The sequence below is a fragment of the Trichechus manatus genome, unplaced genomic scaffold, assembly GCF_000243295.1.
Source record: "Trichechus manatus latirostris isolate Lorelei unplaced genomic scaffold, TriManLat1.0 scaffold00253, whole genome shotgun sequence".
In the NCBI taxonomy this organism is placed as follows: Eukaryota; Metazoa; Chordata; class Mammalia; order Sirenia; family Trichechidae; genus Trichechus; species Trichechus manatus.
The window spans coordinates 1,120,258-1,139,344 of record NW_004444189.1 but is presented as its reverse complement, the minus strand read 5'-3'; the positions used below and the strand labels follow the sequence as shown (position 1 = coordinate 1,139,344).

The 19,087-nt window shown below is 35.1% G+C and overlaps 1 protein-coding gene across 5 annotated transcripts in view; it reads right to left on the bottom strand.

Annotated features, from left to right (window-relative positions):
* Positions 1 to 19,087, bottom strand: part of AKAP9 (A-kinase anchoring protein 9) — a 136,916-nt gene that overhangs the window by 68,367 nt on the left and 49,462 nt on the right. For 4 of the 5 annotated variants that reach the window (XM_023724639.1, XM_023724641.1, XM_023724642.1 and 1 more), the window contains 6 exons: positions 16,796 to 16,888; positions 8,170 to 8,526; positions 6,650 to 6,874; positions 5,409 to 5,549; positions 4,810 to 4,913; positions 2,437 to 2,642 (listed from right to left, as the gene is read on the bottom strand). In XM_023724639.1, the coding sequence (XP_023580407.1) occupies positions 2,437 to 2,642; positions 4,810 to 4,913; positions 5,409 to 5,549; positions 6,650 to 6,874; positions 8,170 to 8,526; positions 16,796 to 16,888 (1,126 nt within the window). The remainder of the gene's footprint in view (positions 1 to 2,436; positions 2,643 to 4,809; positions 4,914 to 5,408; positions 5,550 to 6,649; positions 6,875 to 8,169; positions 8,527 to 16,795; positions 16,889 to 19,087) is intronic. The other variant, XM_023724643.1, reaches the window with a different exon arrangement.

The window sequence follows — 19,087 nt, the reverse complement described above, 5'->3', positions numbered from 1 at the left end:
AGCAACACCATTAAAAACGGAGAAAATATCGAAATTGTCAAGGATTTCATTTTACTTGGATCACAATCAATGCCTACAAAAGCAGCAATTACAAAATCAAATGATGTACTGCATTTACTGCACTGGGAAAATCTGCTGCAAAAGACCTCTTTGAAGTGTTAAGAAGCAAAGATGTCACTTTGATGACTGAGGTATGCCTGACCCAAGCCATGGTATTTTCAATCACCTCAGATGCATGTGAAAGCTGGACAATGAATAAGGAAGACCAAAGAATTGATGTCTTTGAATTCTGGTGTTGATGAAGTATATTGAATATACCATGGACTGCTGGTAAAGAACAAACAAATCTGTCTTGGAAGAAGTACAGCCAGAACTCTCCTTAGAAGCGAGGATGGCAAGACTTTGTCTCACATACTTTGGACAGGTTATTAGGAAGGACCAGTCCCTGGAGAAGGACATCATGCTTGGTAAAGCAGAGGGTCAGCAAAAGAGGAAGACCCTCAATGAGATGGACTGACACCGTGGCTGCAACAATGTGCTCAAACAACGATTGTGAGGATGGCACAGGACTGGTCAGTGTTTCATCGTCTTGTGCACAGCATCACTATGAGTCAGAACCAACTCGACAGCACCTAACAACAACAGCATGTAAGAATGAAGGCGCCCTGGTGGCACAGCAGTTAAAGTGCTCGGTTGCTAAAAAAAGGTCGGCAGTTCATGGCAGAAAGACGTGGCAATCTGCTTCCGTAAAGATTTATAGCCTTGGAACCCCTATGGGGTGGTTCTACTCTGTCCTCTAGGGTTGCTATGGTCAGAATTGACTCAATAGCAATAGGTTTGGTTTGGGTTTATGAAAGAATGTAGGCTAATGGATGAGATGTCCTTTTAAGGTATCTCATAGAAAATGAACATAAACACAACCCTCTGTACTTGAGTTACTTTCCTTCTATAACTATGGGAACAGTTACAGAATTGAGTTTTCTGTTTTGAGGTGCCAAACACTTCAGCAATCACGTTGAGAAACGTCTAAGAGAAATTTTAGCATTTTTTTGTGCTAACAACAACAAAAGTGTTTTTTATGATCTACAGAACATTTTTCAGAGTGTCTTCTGAACGTGGGAGTCAATCTAGTCTAAGTACTACTAGAAGAACAGCAAAATCCCTCCCTAGGTAGTTAAGTGAAACAAGTCTATGAAATAATTGTTTTTTAAAAAGTGTAATTTGATAAACATCTTTTCCACTGAGAACAAGAAAATATTACCTTATTCTTCTCAACAGTCCAGATTATATGCAAAAATAAAATAGCCCTTGATTAAGAGCTTAACTAAGAATGAAGCTGACTTGAAAAAAATAATTCTACCAAGTTTCAAAAGAGTAAAATTCTAAAGGAGATTTTAAAATATGGCATTATTTCAGTTCTTATTTTACTAAAAGCTAGTTTTTAAAATTGTCTTTGAACTCAACTGAGGTGTTTTTAATTTTACTTAAAATTCCAATCAAGCTTTTCCATGCACTTAGAAACATGCTACTCACCAACTTGTAAATAAGTAAATCTTCCATAAGTGGGATAATTTCTCCCCATTCATCCACATGGAGCTTAAATAGAATGCTCTCAAAAAGTGCATAAATTCTTGGCATTTTAGAAAGTCTCCTAACTGGGAGAAGTGCTTGGTTGCGGAATGGCTGTGAACTGTTTGATCTTCTCACTCAAGAGTCCAGATCCCATCTTTCTCCATCTAACGAAAACTTTTCCCCCTTTTGATTTCCTGATTCCTTCTCCAGCAAGCAAAAGTCGTGAAAAAACAAGTGACTGGAGGTCCGCAACGTGACACTAAAATAAGGGTTTAGCCCACAAGGCTGGAATAAGTAAGATGGCTACATCATGTTAGGACCTATCTCTAGATCTACACACATTCTGTCATATTTCAAACAACTTTGCTGAAGGAAGGAAGGGACTTAGCACAGGAAAGTCCAAAGGTAAGATCAAATCTTGGGTTTCTTATACTTTCTTTTAACCATATCAACAGGTATGCGAAACTGGTGTTTCATTCTTAAAAACTCTCTATTTCTAAACTTTCCTTAATTTATAGGGTGGTTTCAGGATGCTGCTAATACCTTATGGATATTGACAATAGTCTGAGTGGGGATGTGGAATTTTACTTCTATTGGTAGAGAAATAAAACAGCCTTCTGGTTTATATAGACATATTAGCAACCATGGGTATCTATGATGACAACTCTAAGACATTCACCTGCCAATGCTATAACAATAATGATGTTTTGAGAGGAGTGCCTTTGATGTATTTGGAAGGCTTTTTGTGGTAGAACACTTCAATACTCTCTCCTCTGTATTTTCAACACATTGCAAAGTCCCTTGAATTCAGCAAGACTTGTTGAATATAATCATGACAGTTTCATCAGCATATAAAACTAGTACCTCCTCTGTGTTCCTCATGGATGCATGACTTTATAGGTGCTTCTGCCTCTGACCTCCAAATGAGGCTGGCAGATGACTGGCCCTTACTAGATCTATCCAGAATCCCAAGGACATGGCGACCAATAGTTTCTTCAACAGCTGCTGTTGTCTTTACCACTTCTAAGAGGGTCTTCAGAAGTCTGTTATTAGCTTTCTGTAGTGCATACCTGTATAGATAGACACATTTGTTAGAATGTTTTAATCTTTTTAAAGCAAACACTTTGCTTATGTCCCACAAAAAATGTACAATATATCTTATTTGAAAAATAAAAATACATGATCCTCTACTAAAATAATTTGCAAGAGCACCTACAATGAAGTGTTTTTTGTTTTCTTTTTTTTCAATAATTACATTATGAAATGATTTGTTTTCTTCTGAAAAAATTTGGTCAGTCAGGGAACTATAACATTTAAAAAAATGTAGCATTTTATTGACTGGAAAGATGTCAAATAAATAAACTTTTAAGCCAGTACAGTTTCTAGATTAGAAGAAAATGTCGAGATGCAAAATTTAAATTTAATAAGTGTAGTGGTATACAAGCAGATGTAAGTTACTGAGCTAGTAATACTGTTCATGGCTATTCATTACCCAGAGGTAATCACTGTTAACATTTTAATCCTATCCTACACTCCCCCTGAACCAGTCTCTTTCATAAACATATACATTTGAAACAAAAACGGGATTATCCTAGACAAAGTGTCTTGTAAGCTTTTTTTGCTTAACATGAAAATTTTCCATGTCAAGAAATATACTTCTACAAATGATGATTCAGAAGATTAATCAGTTAATGTGAATTAATCTTCTAAATAACTACACAACTCTCTCTTCCCAACAGCTTAATTCAACAAAGACACTACAGTGGCAAACTTTATAATACATGTAGACAAAATAAGACTTTCATGGTAATACTCGTCTGCCTAAGTGTTTTCTCTCTCAACTTCAGACTGTCAGAGATTACTAACAATCAGGTTAAAGGATATCAGTTTTCAATGGCACGTGACATACCTATTTTAAGACAAGGTAGTAAGTGGAGAGGTTTTCCTCCAGTATTTGTCAAGTGAAAGAGACAGTTCTATTTTTGCACCTAGATTAAATTCTCTGCTTACATAAGGAATTAAAAATAAAACTCTAAATAATTTAGTTACTAGGAAGTTAAGTCAAGGGTTTTATTTCCTTTACTTTTCATGAAGTTTGTTCTAGCCCCAAACCCCAGGACTAGGCAATTTGAAAATATTTTTACTTATAAGAAATGATAGTTTAAAAATATACATATATATACACACATATATAAATATATATGAATACTTATTTTATCAGCACTCACTAGAAAAATTCCTAAAAATTAAACACTGCATAATTTTTTAAAACATACCAATTGGAGATAAATAATATAAACAATATAAAATAAACAATGTTTATTTCATGTTGCTATGGTAACTCTAATTTTCATACACTGTCTTTCTTGTTTGAATTCCATACTGACTGTGTTCCATACTGATGATCCAATGGGGAAGCCAAAATCTTAGGGGCCAAATCCCTCCATGCAAGCTGAGGAAGGAGGTTAGGAGGACACAAGAGGGTTGACAGTCACAGAAATTGGAAAACGAGGAAATTAAGTTAGTAGAAAATTAGTTTTAGTTTAACACTAAATTATTTTCATTTGAACAAAACAAATTTTAAAATACTGTGCTTCAAGTTTTTAATATTAATATGGTATAACTACTCTTATTTAATATTTTATATTTTTATATTAACCTTTATAAAATTAAACTAAGGAAAAGTTTTGTTACCATCAGATGATGAACATTATCCTCTAAAAAACTAGATTAAAAGTTCTCATCTGCTATGCAGTAAATGCATGAAAAAAGCTGAATGTGGAAAATTCACATTTATAGTAATTTTTTCCTCAGCATAAACAAACTAGGGGGTAGCTTATACTGAATGCATGTCCATATAGGGATGAAATAAACTTGTAAGTACAAGTGGATTTTTTAGTATAAAAAATAGCATATCAGAACAATAAAATGAAGAAAGGTTCAACATCCAAGAAATGCCTTACTATTTACTGATTTAAGTACATGATCAATATATCCAATCAAAAATTATTCTATATACAAAAGATTTATCAAAATTTCTGTTAGTCTATTTTAATGACTAAAAACTGATCACCCTTTACATATGATACATATATGGATATCTTTCACACACAAATAAGCAAAGATTTTTAAGACAAAGTGTAAGTGTATGAGATAAAAATAAAGACACAAAAGTTTAATACATCAAAACAATCATTTTAATTCACTTTGTATTGAAAAAGTACACGTTCTGTATACCTTTCACTGGACAGAATATCAGGAGGTGCATCTTCCAGTTTTCTGTCCAATTCCTTTTCTTTAAACGGCTGTTCCTCAACTTCCCCTTCGTTTTCATTTTCACTCTGTACAAGTTTGTGTAAAGGTAGTGAGGACAAGACAGAAGGAAAACCTGTCATCTTGGAAATAGCATGTCATTGTTCCATATTGTTATTGAGGCAAAACAGAAACCTCTGTGCACGAGACAGATACTGTCCGAAATAATATTTAACTATATTTTATTAAGAGATTATCGTTATCAAAAAAAAGATAAAACATTCTAGTGCACAGATGAAAAAAAATGTTAAAGGATTCAAGGTAATGCATGCCATAGTGCTACAATGAAGTTTGTTAGGTTGCTCCTTAGTGGAACAACAGCTGCTGCTATATAGCAAGGTCATGTTCGAATTACCTTAAATAGAACGTAAGGCACTTCAACTCCACCTACCTTACATGTAAGCAATCACAAATATGTTAAGCTCAATGCCTATAAAAAATACATCTCACACCAACGACAAAGACAAACAAATCCTACTGCATTGCTGATCCATTGCTCCTAGGTGGGCCAAAGTCCATACTACCTGTGTTTGCGTACTGCTGCTGCGCAGCTCACAACACAGCTTCTCTCTTCCAGCTAAAGACAGCTGCTTTAGCGCTTCCAGCTCCTCTAAAAGCACCCTCTCTCTCTCTGAAACCAGGTTTTCATTATCTATTGAGGATCTCTAAATAAGAAAAAAGGTCATGAGAGAATATTGTTTGCGACAGAGGAAAAAAGCAGAAATATTAGATTTCTTTTAACCCCTTGGGACTAACAGGCCCCGATTCTATCTCTGATTCATATCCCATCATAAGGGTTAAAAGCATATATAAAATTCAATGCAAAATTTGAAACTTAAAAAAAAAAATTAAGACTAAGTACTTAGAAATTTGTATAGCTCATTTAATATTATTTTTATATGCCAATTCTGCATTGAAATTTCAGAAGTTTGAATTCACAAAATGCAATGTGGAAAAGCAAAACTAAAAAATTTTCCAAATGATGTATTTTATGTTCAAGTCTCAATTTTCCTATTAATATATATTTGAAAGAATATATTTTAAGAGTTCTCTATATTTTTCCTTTTACTTTAGTTTTCAAAATCATGTTCAATACATTTGTTTTTAAAGAAATTTCACATAATTACTTCTTGCTTTTCTGCAATGATTTTGTGAGCATAATATATATGATAATTGTCAAGAATCCAGCTCCCAAATGCCAAGGATTTAAATTTAGTCAAGAAAAGGAATAAGAATGTTATATAAATTTGCATTTTTTAAATTAAGAAGAGATGTTTCCCTGGAGAAAGTTCCAGAAACATACTGCTTCAGAAAATTTCCGTTCATGATTAAAAACACAGATGAAAGACAGAGAAAAGTAAACCTTGGTTTACTGGCAGACTCACAAAACTATAAATGAATATGGAAAAACTGAATGGTATCAACTGCACACTAGAGCACCTCAGTACAAAGTGTTCCAAGATTGTCAAAGAGTTTTTGCTATGCATGGTTAATGGAATGATTTAAAAACAAACAAAAAACAACCTTGTAGCCCCTTTTCCAGTGCCTGAAAAGCAGTTAAGTAAACTGGTAGGAAGACAATGCACTCCAAGGTTGAGTTAGGTGTCCCTAACAAGACCTAAGGCTATTGTGCTGCTGGTGTCTGTTCCTGATGTTAAATATTTGTAGTTTACTCAGATCTTGGCAAATAATTTTGACTTTTTTTAAGGCTAAATAAAAAATACTTCTATTTTAATTGGGGAAAAAGGGACTATTAGTCCCATACCTGGGCTAATTGCCTATTAAGTCTCTTAATCTCTTCTTGTAGTTGTTCCTGGTCTTCTCGCTGTCTCTCCATCTGGCGCATGTGTGCCTGCCTTAATAGCTCTGTTGCCTGTTGATGTTCTTGGTATTGCCTTACAAGTTCCTGCCTCATATCTTCCAACTGTTCTTCATTTAACATTAGCTGCCTAGAAGCATCCATGCTGGACACCAAAACCTCATCATGGATCTACAATAGTAAAAAAAATAAAAATTCAATCATATTTTGTGAAAATCTGTCAGCATTGATATTTTTAAATAAATATGAAAGCAATTCTACTACTAACCCCACAAAGTACCCGATTTTTAAATTTCCATTATTAAACTAAAACTCAGGTAACTTTAAGAGGTATTTTCTTAATTATAGTTCCAAATCAACATGAAGTTAGTTTATCATTATTATACATGTTATTCTCCAAAACCAAAATTGCTATGCATCAGTGTTAATTCAGATGTAATTTAATTCTAAGGTGGGAAAATAAAGAAAGATTAAAAATTCCTTCTACTCTTAATGAAGCTATAACTCCATTATTCCTCTTGACATTTTATAATGGAAAAACAATACGAATGAAATATTTATATTTAAAATTAAATTTATAAAATATGAAAAATTTTACCAGATAATTTATATTATGGAGTTATTATCACAGTACTATAGAGAACTGCTTGATAAAAAACTATTCTCAATAAATTTTATTTGGAAATAAAAGTTTTATATTCTAATTTCTCATACTCATAAGAAATCAACTCCTTAATGGGTTTCGAGGAGTAATTCCATTCATGAAGAGATTATTTAAATGAGTCTTTTTGCCTTAAACAATTGCTGATAAATTAAAGGTTTTCATGAACACTTCACCAGTTTTGAATTTCATAAAAAAATGTTGACAATTTTATTTGAATATGCCTCTGAATAAGACATAACCTATCAAACATAAAAAAAATTTGAATTCAGGTAATTTTAAAAGTAAGATTTATAACTTCCGTTAAAGGTAGCAATAAAGTTGAAGTATAGACACAGAACAGATCCTCCATTAATGAATACGTAAAGAATAAGTGAATTGGTATACAGATAGTAAAATGCTTTAAACTGTCTTCTTAAATAGTAACTATTTCCTTGCAATATTACTGCCATATTTAATTTAGCAAATCTTTTATTCATAGATCTTGTCAAATTGTAGTATAATTAATCCTGAATTGGCTGAAACAAAATCAGTGTAGATGTAACTTAAAATGAGATTTTACCATGCAAGATGCATAGAAGACAAATGAAAATATTATGAACCAGATTTAAAATTCTAATACTAAAATTAAGTCACATATTCATATACCTTACAACTAAGAAAACACTAATAATGTGAATCATAGGTCAAGATTTCATTTGATACTTTCTTCCTCCTCCACTAAGCAGTATTAATGCTAATATTTTTATAGTGAAGGAAATCACAACTAGTTGTAAGTGCTGTATTTCAAGGAAAGCATACTTACAGATTCTCCAAATACAAATGTTTTATCTCTGGAGAACATTTCTTCTGAAATAGTCAGTTCATGATCCTTTGATTCTAGGATTTCATCAAGATTATCATTATTTGATAATAGAACTTGCTTTCCATCTTCTCCTAACTCTTTACTAAGTGGTTTAAATTCTTCTTTAAACTTCATGTCTTTTGTTTCAAAAGTCTGAAAAGAAACTTCATCCTGTGATAATTTCACTTCATTTAAAAAATGTTCTTCTTGCTGACAGAGAACATGTGGTTGTTTTGATGGTGTGGTATCTCCTTTTTCCCCAGATATCCTAGACAATTCAGTTTGTTGAGCAAATGCTATACTCATTGACACAATGACCTAAAAAAATAGAACAACAAAAAAGGATTAGGTTTATAAACAGCACCAAGAATTAAAGAAGTAAGTTACCACTCAAAATCACATGAATTAGAAAAAAAGCACGGCCTCATAGTTTTAAACAAAAAGAAATTCTATGATAAAGTGATATAGTGATAGAGATTCTCTATTTATAATCTAATGTCAAAATATTTATCGCCTATCCTTGAAAATCAAAATACAAAATTTTTTCTTACTACAAAAGCAATAAATGTTCAGTACAGAAATTAGAAAGAAGAAAATATAAGCCAATCTATTGCTCTTATCCAAGAAAAATCACTACTAACACTTTAGTAAATACTTTTCCAAATCTTCCTCTTCTTTATAGATACAAATATGAATAGACACAGACATGAGTTTTTTTTCCTACAAAATGTGATCATACTCTAATATTTTAATCTGCTTTTATAGCTTAACTATACAAAACTCGTTGCTGTTGAGTCAATTCCAACTCATAGCAACCCTATATAAATACGTTTTCCCATCAAGGAATACATTTCCATGTAATTTTAACTGAGTTCAGAGATTCATATTATATAGATATCTTATAAATTTAATCAATCCTCTATTGTTGGACATTTAGACTGATTTCATTCTTATACTATTTTAAACACCATTGTGATTAAATTTTTGTAACTACGTCATCATGCATATGCTTTCGTATTTCCTTATGATATATTTCATGAAGTGAAACACTGTTATTTAGGAGTTGTATTATTATACATTTCAATCTAATCCAATTTGACTTTCTGCTACGACTATAACCCTGATTCCCTGCTTATTTTAGTCCCATGCAGCACTACTACTACTACCCATTGCCACTAAATTGATTTCGACACACAGTGACCTTATAAGATAGAGTACAACTGCCCCACAGGGTTTCCAAGGTTGTAAATCTTTACGGAAACAGACTGCCACCTCTTTCTCTGCAGAGCAGCTGGTGGGTTCAAACCGCTGACCTTTCAATTAGCAGCTGAGTGCTTAACCACTGTGCCATCTGGGCTTCTCCATGCAGCACAGGTACTTAGAAACTCTAACCAGCAGCCTTGGGTCTCACAAGCCCCAAAGCCTTTGAGAACCAACAACTTTATTTCAAGTCCCATCTGCACAGATACTTTGCAGTGGGGAAAGTCTGGCTGCCATAAGCCCAGGATAAGGCATGCCTGGGGTTAGAAACCTCTGCGCCTACTGACCTTCAGCTTTCTCTAACTGTTTTCCCCGTTGATCCAGGCTGTATAACTGACCTTTCGCTTTAATTTCCTGTCTTGAACCTGATCGGCCTATCTGGGGTCCTGATTCCCACCTGGTTCTTGCTAACCTCCTTCCTCCCAGATGCTATGTCCTCCAGCTGCTGAATGGAGTCCTGCTTCAATAAAAATAATACTGATGATAACAAAAACAACAATAAATGCAGCAGTAATAATTTATTAAGCCCTTGTATTATTTCATTTAATCCTCACTACACCCTACCAGGCAGGTACTATTTTACCCCACATTTAACAGATGAGGAAACTGAGGAGGAAAGAAATTAAGTAATTTGACCCCAAAACACAAAGTAAATAAGTGGTAGAAGCTGGGGTTTGGAATCCTGCAGTCTTACCATAAGCTCACCTTCTAAAATGTGACATTGTACTATTACCTCCATTATCACAACAAATCTTCCTAGGAGTACAAGGGTACAACTGAAATAGGAGGAATAATTATAATACTAACAGTCAGTGCAGGGAAAACTGAAGTACAGCAAGATTAGGAACCATATCACGTATCTAAAAAACAGTAGAGCAGAAATCTGAATCAAATTGTACAGAGTTCAAATACCTTAAACACTATGTATTTCTTCTGCCCAGAGAATCCTACTATTTACCTCACCTACCAAACTGGATCTCTTAGATGCCTATGCTAGCCCAGACTGAACCAGAATTTGATAATAATGTTCTAGACACTGTCATCTGGAATATATGCCTATTAAAGCAAAGAGGCAAAAGACAGAGATGAAAGAATTGGTGAACTAGATGATCAGCTTAACCAAATATTCCTTCAGCCTTGTTTAACTAGTGGTCTAGACCTTAAGATGGGGCTTTTGTTTAAATCACTGTCTTTAACCTGGCCTGTTTATCTCTTTGTCTTTCCATACTAAGAATGTGACATGAAAAGGCAAAAAGATTAAAAATATGAAAGTAAAAAGATACGAAGGATACAATGATAATGTTCAACCAATATTAATCAGAGTTCCAGGAAGATATAATAGAGAACAGTGGAAAGGAGCTATTTCATGAGATGAAGGCTGAAAATTTTACAGAATTGAGGAAATCCTAAGATTCAAGAAGACCAATGAATCATAAGAAGGAGTAATAAAGAGAGCATCAAAAACAAAAGAAGATCTTAAATGCTTCCAGGGAAAAAAGATGTATTGCCTATTAGGGAACAATTAAACTGACAAATACATCTTCACAGTAGAAACGAGAAGGCAGAAAACAGTGGAATGTTATCTTCAAAGTTCTGACATAAAAGTAATTGTCAACCCAGATTTTCAACAAAACTGTCTTTCATGAACAAAAGCAACATTTTATTAAACAAAGACAAATAAAAACAGAGCTTACTTTCAACAGATTATCAGTAAAAGAAGTTCTAAAGAATGTCCTTTAAAAAGCAGGAAAAAAATGATCCTAGAAGAAAAGTGTGAGATGCAAAAAGGATTAGAGCATAAAAAAATTTTTTTTGGTAAATATGTGGATAAATCTAGATAACTGATAGTGTAAAGCAGCAATAACTGCATCTTAAGTTGTGGGATAACATGAAACAGAGACTTACGATTCCTGGCAGCATAAAGTAAGCCCACTACAGTCTCTTTCTCTCACTAAATACAACTAAAAACTGAACAAAATACAAAAAGCAACTACTTGAGAACTCTGAAAAGTAAACAAAAGTGGGCAGGAGAGAGTCAAAATTTAGAGAGGCGATTTGTATGGGAAAATGAAATCAAATTTGTGGTCTGAACCTAAACAGGTGATCGCCTGTTTAAGAAAAAAATGACATTTGCCAGAGGATTATAATGAAACCCAGAGTCTACACAATATAACATTCAAAGTCTTCAAATTCAAAATTAGAAGATACACAATTCATTGTATGTCAAATTGCTTGTCAGCAGACCTGCTCTAAAAGAAATATGCTAGAGGATGTTTTTCAGGATAAAGGGAAATAACACTAGAGGGAAACTTGAAATTTGAACAATAGAATACCATTCTTTTCAAGTATGCATGGAACATTGCCCCATATACACCGTATCTTGGGCAATAAATTTAAAATAACAGAAATAATACCAGGTATGTTACCTGATCACACAGAAATTTAAAATTTAATTTTTTAATTAATCAACAACGTAAAGATATCTGGAAATTCTGAAATATGTGGAAATCAACACACTACTAAATAATCCATGAATCAAACAGGAAGTCACAAGGTGAATAAAATATTTTTAACTGAACGAAAATTTATAGAATTCAGCTTAAATAGGGAAACTTATAGTATTAAATGCATATGCTAGAAAAGAAAAAAGGCCTCAAATCAAGGATCTAGGCTTCTATTTTAGGAACTAGAAAAACAAAAGCAGATTAAATCCAAAGCAAGCAGAAAAAGAAATAATAAAGAGTAATTATCAATGAAAATAAAAACAGAAAGACAATTTAAAAAAAAATGAAACCAAAATCCAGATCCTTGAAAATATCAGTAAATCAATAAACCTCCAGCCAGACTAAGAAAAAAGTGAGCAGGGAAAATATGAAACAGACATTACATGGTAAGAGGAATATTACAAACTACTCTACATACATAAATTCAACAGTTTAGATGAAATGGACGGATTCCTTGAATGACGCAAACCACCAAAGCTCACTAGAAAACAGACAAACGGAATAAAACTAAATCTATTAAAGAAATTGAATTCACAGTTTTAAATAATCTTCCAACAAAGAAAACTCAGGCCTGAACGGATTCACTGACAAATGTGAGACAAAATATTTAAGGATTAAATGATACTAATTCTACATGAATTCTTCTAGAAAATAGAAGAGGAGAAAACATCCAGTATTTTATGAGGCCAGTACCCTGATATCAAAAGGAAAGACATTAAAAGAAAATAAAACTAAGGATAATATTCCTCATGAACACAGACATAAAAACTCTTGACAAAATATTAGCAAATCAAATCCAGCAATATATGAAGAGACGGGACTATCTCTCCAAGGGGGCATGAGGAAATTTTGGGGTGATAGAAATGTTTTACAACTGCAAACATTTGTTAAAATTCACCCAATTTTGCACTTATAATTGGTGAATTTTATTGTATGTAAATATATCTCAATAAAGATGGTTACAAACAATAACAAAAAAAACTCCCAACACTGGACCACATGCTAGGCCACAAAAGCAGCTTTCGAAATTTTGAATAATTGATATCATAAAGATCACTTTTTTTGTACATGCATTTAGATTAGAAATCAATCACAAAAATAATTATAAGAACTCCATGGTGTGGAAATTAAAAAAACACACTCAACTCTCTTGTTAGTCTCTCTTCTCCCTTCACTATACACCTCTAACAAAACTCCACTTCTGCTTAAAATTAACTCTGCCTACTCTGTGGCTGTGTCTGGGTAGCAGAACCCAACCGGGGGGAAGCGGGGGGGGGGAAATAATACACCAAGTCCTTAGTGATATCAGAAGGCAATTCTACTACATTTCCTCAGTCCACTCCATTTCTCATTCCTTTTCCTTAACAGCCCTTTCCTCTCTCCTTAAAATTCCAATACCTCTCTTTCCTTCTCATTCTCAGGCGGCGACCTTCCTTTTTACTTCAGTGAGAAAACAGAAACAGTCAGGAGAGAACTTCCACAGGCTCCAATGATCACATCTAAAAACATACCTGAATCGTGAATTAACTATTCTCTGCCTTCCTTCCTTTTATTCTAGACTAAACTGTCATCCTCCTATCTAATCCCCCCTTCCACCCACTGGATTTCATCTGTTCTAATCTACTCAAGAGTACCAGCAATAGCCCCCTTCCTTTCTTAAATCAGCAAGTTGTTTCCTTTTCTCCTAGACCATTTCAATTAGCATGTAAATATATCTCTTATCTAAACAAAACATCAACAACAAAAATCTACCACTTGACCACCCTACACCATCCTTTAGCTACCAATGCATTTCTCTGCTTCCCTTTTAAGTAAAACTCTTCAAGAGTCTGTCTCTTCATCCTTCTCCATTTTCTCTCAAACTCAGTCTGTCTCCACCACTCCACCAAATGTGTTCTAGTGACTCACCCACGATACCACGTTGTTAACCCATGATTAGTCTGCTGTTTGAATCTTTCCTGACCTATCAGAAACAGCTGACATAGTTTAATGTGATCTCCTCTTGATATATTTTTATTACTTGCCTTTTATAACACTACTCTTGGTTCTTTCCCTATCTAATTTGCTGGTCCTTCTTCATCTTTGTTCCTCCTTACTTCTCTGACGTCTAAGTGTTGGTGTGGTCCAGGCTCAGTCTCCAGACCTCTTCTCTATCTACTGTCACTCCCTAGGTCATTGTTGTTCAAACTTTTTTCACTGCAACCCGTGATAAAAAACCAAACCAAACAAAAACAAAACACATTTTCCATTACAATCCAGGAAAAATATATGTACCTGTATGTGTATATGTGTGTACTTATGTAATTGAACCATTCCATTAATATTAAAACCCTGGGCTCAACCCACTAAATTGATTTCATGATCTAAAAATGGGTTAAAAAACTCACTGTTTGGAAAACACTGCCCTATATGTTACTTCCTGCACTTACATTTCTAGTTTCATCCTCTTTCCTGAACCCCAGATTTATATATCCAACCACTTCCTCAACATTTATATCTGGACATCTAATAAATGCTTTGCATTTAATGCATCAAAAGCTAGTCTCCCACTTTCCTCTAAAAACTACTCCTATGCTGTCTTCTCTATCCTACTAAAGGCAACTCAGTAAATATCAACTCCATTCTTCCAGCTGCTGAGGTCAAACAACCTGCAATAATTCTTCCCCCTGGAGGGAAACCCTCTATTTCTTCCTCCTATATCCAGTCATATTTGCTGAGCAAATAAACCTGTGCCAACATTTCACAATATTTCACTGAACGGGTTCCATGAGTATGGGGGTGGGAGGACTGAATCAAACTGCCTCCAACTCAGCAAAGCTGGTGGCTGGGCAAGCAGCCTTCACAAACTCTAGCCAAGTCTCCTTGATCACTTCTTGGAGGCCTCTGTTGGAGTAATTCTTGACTCTTTTCTTTCTCTTACATCCCACTTCCTTGGAAGGTCCTCAACCTAGTACCTTCATGATTCACCCCCTCACTTCCTTTAGGACTCACTCTAATGTCGTTTTAAAAATGAGGCCTTCCCTGACCAACCTATATAAAATCACAGCATCTCACTCCCCATGCAATTTCCTAGTCCTGCTACCTTGCTTTATTTTTTTCTTCATAACACTTATCACCAGCTATATATTGCCTACCTGCCCCAACTAGAATGTAAGTTCTACAGGACCAAAGCTTTCATCTCTTTTGTTCTGTGCTACATCCCAGCACCCAAAACACTGCCTGACAGTGAAATGTAAATAAATGTCTGTTTTCAGTAGTATGTACCCAAATCACACTCGATCTAATCTGATCTATACTGGGAGCCACTACCTCTATTGGGCTTCTTTTATACAGCCTGGCTATTGAGCACTTGTTCTCAATCTTTTTCACATCATCACATCTGAGGGGTTCAGCACAATTCCATCAGTACTGATGACTAATGTCAATAATCTATGTTCTTCTAGACCCAAGCTGAGCTATTAAATGTTGTGTCTTGGACCACAGTACCTTGGTGCTTTTGCAATAGTTTTCACTGACCTATCCTTTAGTGCTCTGCTATTACCTTGGGTGAGAGACACTTCACAAAACATCTTATGTCATCACAATTATCACAGTAATGAGACTACTTAAAAAATATAATTTATGAGCCCTTACTATGTATCAGCTGATCTGCCAGGTGCTTTCTATGTATTAGCTCACTGAAACCTCAAAACAATTACTATTATTCTCCTCTTTTAATATATAGGGAATTGAGACTTTCCCTAAATGTTTCCTAACTTTTTTAAGGTCATGAATCTAGTAAACCAAAAGAACAAGAATTTAAAGCATAGTATATCCTATATCAAACCTCATGCTCTTAATCACTATACTATGATATCTTGCTATAACGTTCCATTTGAGATTTTTATGCAAGAGCTAGGTCCAAGAGAAAACTTGGATTCCTCTAAAGAACCAGACAATGAAAGCTATATAAAAATGATAGCACCTCACTTTTCACTTTGATCTTCAGAAAGCTACAGAACTAAATAATCAGCTCAGCCACAGTAAGTGAATAAATCCCTGTGGCCTGCATACTTCCTTTGGTCTTGATGTCCTCATCTAATTTGTTTTTTCCCCAATTCTTTGTGTATTTCCTGTATATCCCATCAATTCTCCCCCTTTTAAATAAATATTTCCCTTTTAGAATAGTTCAACTGTTCCAATATAACAAATCCACTGAAGTGTATACGTTTCAAAGGGGAATATAAAAAGAAAAGAAATGGTGCCCTAATGGTAGACTAGGTGATATGGTTGATATTTAAGAGTACACAAGAATAACTCTGTGCAAAGCAGCTAAGATGTAGAAATGAGTAAAACCCATATGATAAACTCCTCTGCTTAGCTAGGAGCTAATGTTCAATGGTAATCCTCACCTAGTACCTGCAGTCATTATCTAACACTGCAGTAACTTCTAGGGGTGGGGCAAGGTACAGGTAATTTATGGAGGGTCAACCACCTTCCCTCTCATTTCCTACCTTTCCCTCCACCCCTTTAAAAAAGATCAAACTCCTTCAATCCTACTCACAAAGTAACACATATATAAAGGACAAAGCCTTATTTTGGCATTCGAAAAAGTTTCTACTTACTATTTTACATCAAAAGAGGAATGCCTCTTGAAAGAAAAATAGAGAAAATTCCATTTACAGGAACAGTAGCTGATACCGTATCTGACAATTTAAAGAGGAGCTATATATGAAATTTACAATTAAAAATAAAGTACATTGCCATCAATAAAATCTATGCTTTTTGAAGGCTCATGGGGACTCTAAACTATGATAATCTTTAGGATAAACGATAAAACTTACCTTAGCTACTTCTTCTTCTAATCGTTCTTGGTACTGTTTTTCCATCAACTTAGTCATATTTGTTTCCTGTCTTAGTCCAAACTCACCAGAAAACTAAATTAAAAAGAAAACATGATATTTATTTACACTAACTTTGCACAACTGACTTTTAAATCTCTATTCTGAAAATGTCCTCAAAATATCACTATTTCTTAGAAAACTTCTGGATACTCTCAGAAAAACATAATAAATTTAACTTTTCTTTAATTAAAAACAAATTCTAGTGAGTAACTCGTAACTCTACTAAATAACTGTACTTAACTATTGTGAACTTAACAACTGAATATGTAAAGAGAGAAATAAATTTATATATTTACAACTCCTAACATATACTTCTAGGGTGAGGAAGGAATCCAGGCACCAAACCCATTGCAATTGAGTCGATTTCAACTCATAGCAACCCTGTAAGGACAGAGTAGAACTACCCCCACATGGTTTCCAAAGCTGAAAGATGTGAAACAGACTGCCACATCTTTCTCCCGCAGAACAGCTGATGGATTTGAACTGCTGACCTTTAGGTTAGCAGCCAAGCACTTTAATCACTGCGCCACCAAGGCTCCTTGGAGTAGGGATATTTCTTATTTATTAATCATATGCAAGTCTGTGTGTGTGTGTGCGTGTGCGTGCACATTTAATTTTAAGTAAAATGTTAACAGTGGCTACCTTTATGAAATTATAAGCTAATTTTCTTTTCTTCTGGTACTTATTAACAGTATCCAATTTCCTACAAATGCAAATTACTTTATAAACAGAAAAAACCATAAACTTTTTTTGAATGTGAACACGTTCTCAGCATGTGTTTCTTCATTTACCTCTTATCTGAACTTTATCTAAACAGATACTCCATATGGAATGACTGTGGAAGAATCGAGAATGTGGCCAATCTCTCCCTACTTAAAAGTAAGGTAATACAATCCAGAAAGAGAGAGGGCAATAATCTTTATTTTCTGTAAGACATAGGAGCTAAAAATCTACTAAATGAAGACCAGGGTTTTGCAGTTGTGGCTTTGAAAAAAGTGGCCACAAACTGGGAATACATAAATGGTGAGTGGGGGCAGAGGGTGGTTTAGATAGATGACATATACTGCAAAAGATGAAGGGCTTTCATATGTCAAAAGACCTGTGCTGGAAGATGCTTATTCATTGCCCCAGCCTAAAATCATCTCGTATTATGGAATTCCTAAACACTAGTCTAGAGATGGACTGGTCCAACTTCTCAAGGTGGAAAAAGAAGCTATGTTCGCCAGGGCACTGAAACTGATGTTATGTAGCTTATAAATGTTACACGAAACAATACAAATTTTAAACTAGCACTTACTTAAAAAAAAAAAAAAAAGGATTCTGGGAAGAAGCGTAAATGCGTAAACAGACCACAGTTTTGACCAAACCAAAAACAAAACTAAACCCACTGCCACTGAGTTGATTCCAACTCATAGCGACCTTATAGGGCATGGAGTAGAACTGCCCTATACGGCTTCCAAGGCTGTAAATCCTTATGGAAGCAGATTGCCACATCTTCTTCCCATGAAGTTGGGGGGGGGGGGTCAAATCACCGACCTTTTTACAGTTAGCAGCTGATCGCTTGAAGCACTGTGCCACAAGAGCTTCCCATAGTTCTGACCCTCTCCCACAAATACAAGGCAACAGTACTCAGCTTTGAGGGACTCTGAATTCGGAAGCAGAGAAAAGCAGCTGGGAACTTCAGACAGGTGAGAATCAACAAATCATCAATGAGTCACATATGGTAGGAAAATCACTTCTCCCACTGCCCCTGCCCTTCCCCTAGCCATGCAGGCTGCTGGCTGCTGTGAACTGGGGAAGTGGCTCCAAAAAAAGAAGCCTGCTTCCCTAACCACCATAGCCACTGTCTGTACAAACAGCCAGGGCCCCCAGCTTCTGCTCTAAAATCTACAAGGCAGACCTTCCCGGGGGTCAGTTTAAAGTGTAACAGCACCTCCTCTACCTGTACACTGTTAGTTGCAGCCTACTGTGAATTGTTACAGAAGGCCCATGCAGTAGAGTCGGCTCTCATAGTCAACATTCTGCCTGCCTCCCCGTGCACCCCATAGCTCTGGTCTCTGAAATCAACAGGACTGACCTACCAGGGAGTCACTTCTGGCCTATCTGCTTCCCCTTTTGATCAGTGCTGAGGACTGCTGACTGTGGCTGCTGTGTGCTAGGAAGCAGGTGTCTTTAGTGAAGGCTCTACCCACAGCCAACTTACTAAGGGCAGGGCTCTGAAAGCAACAAGGC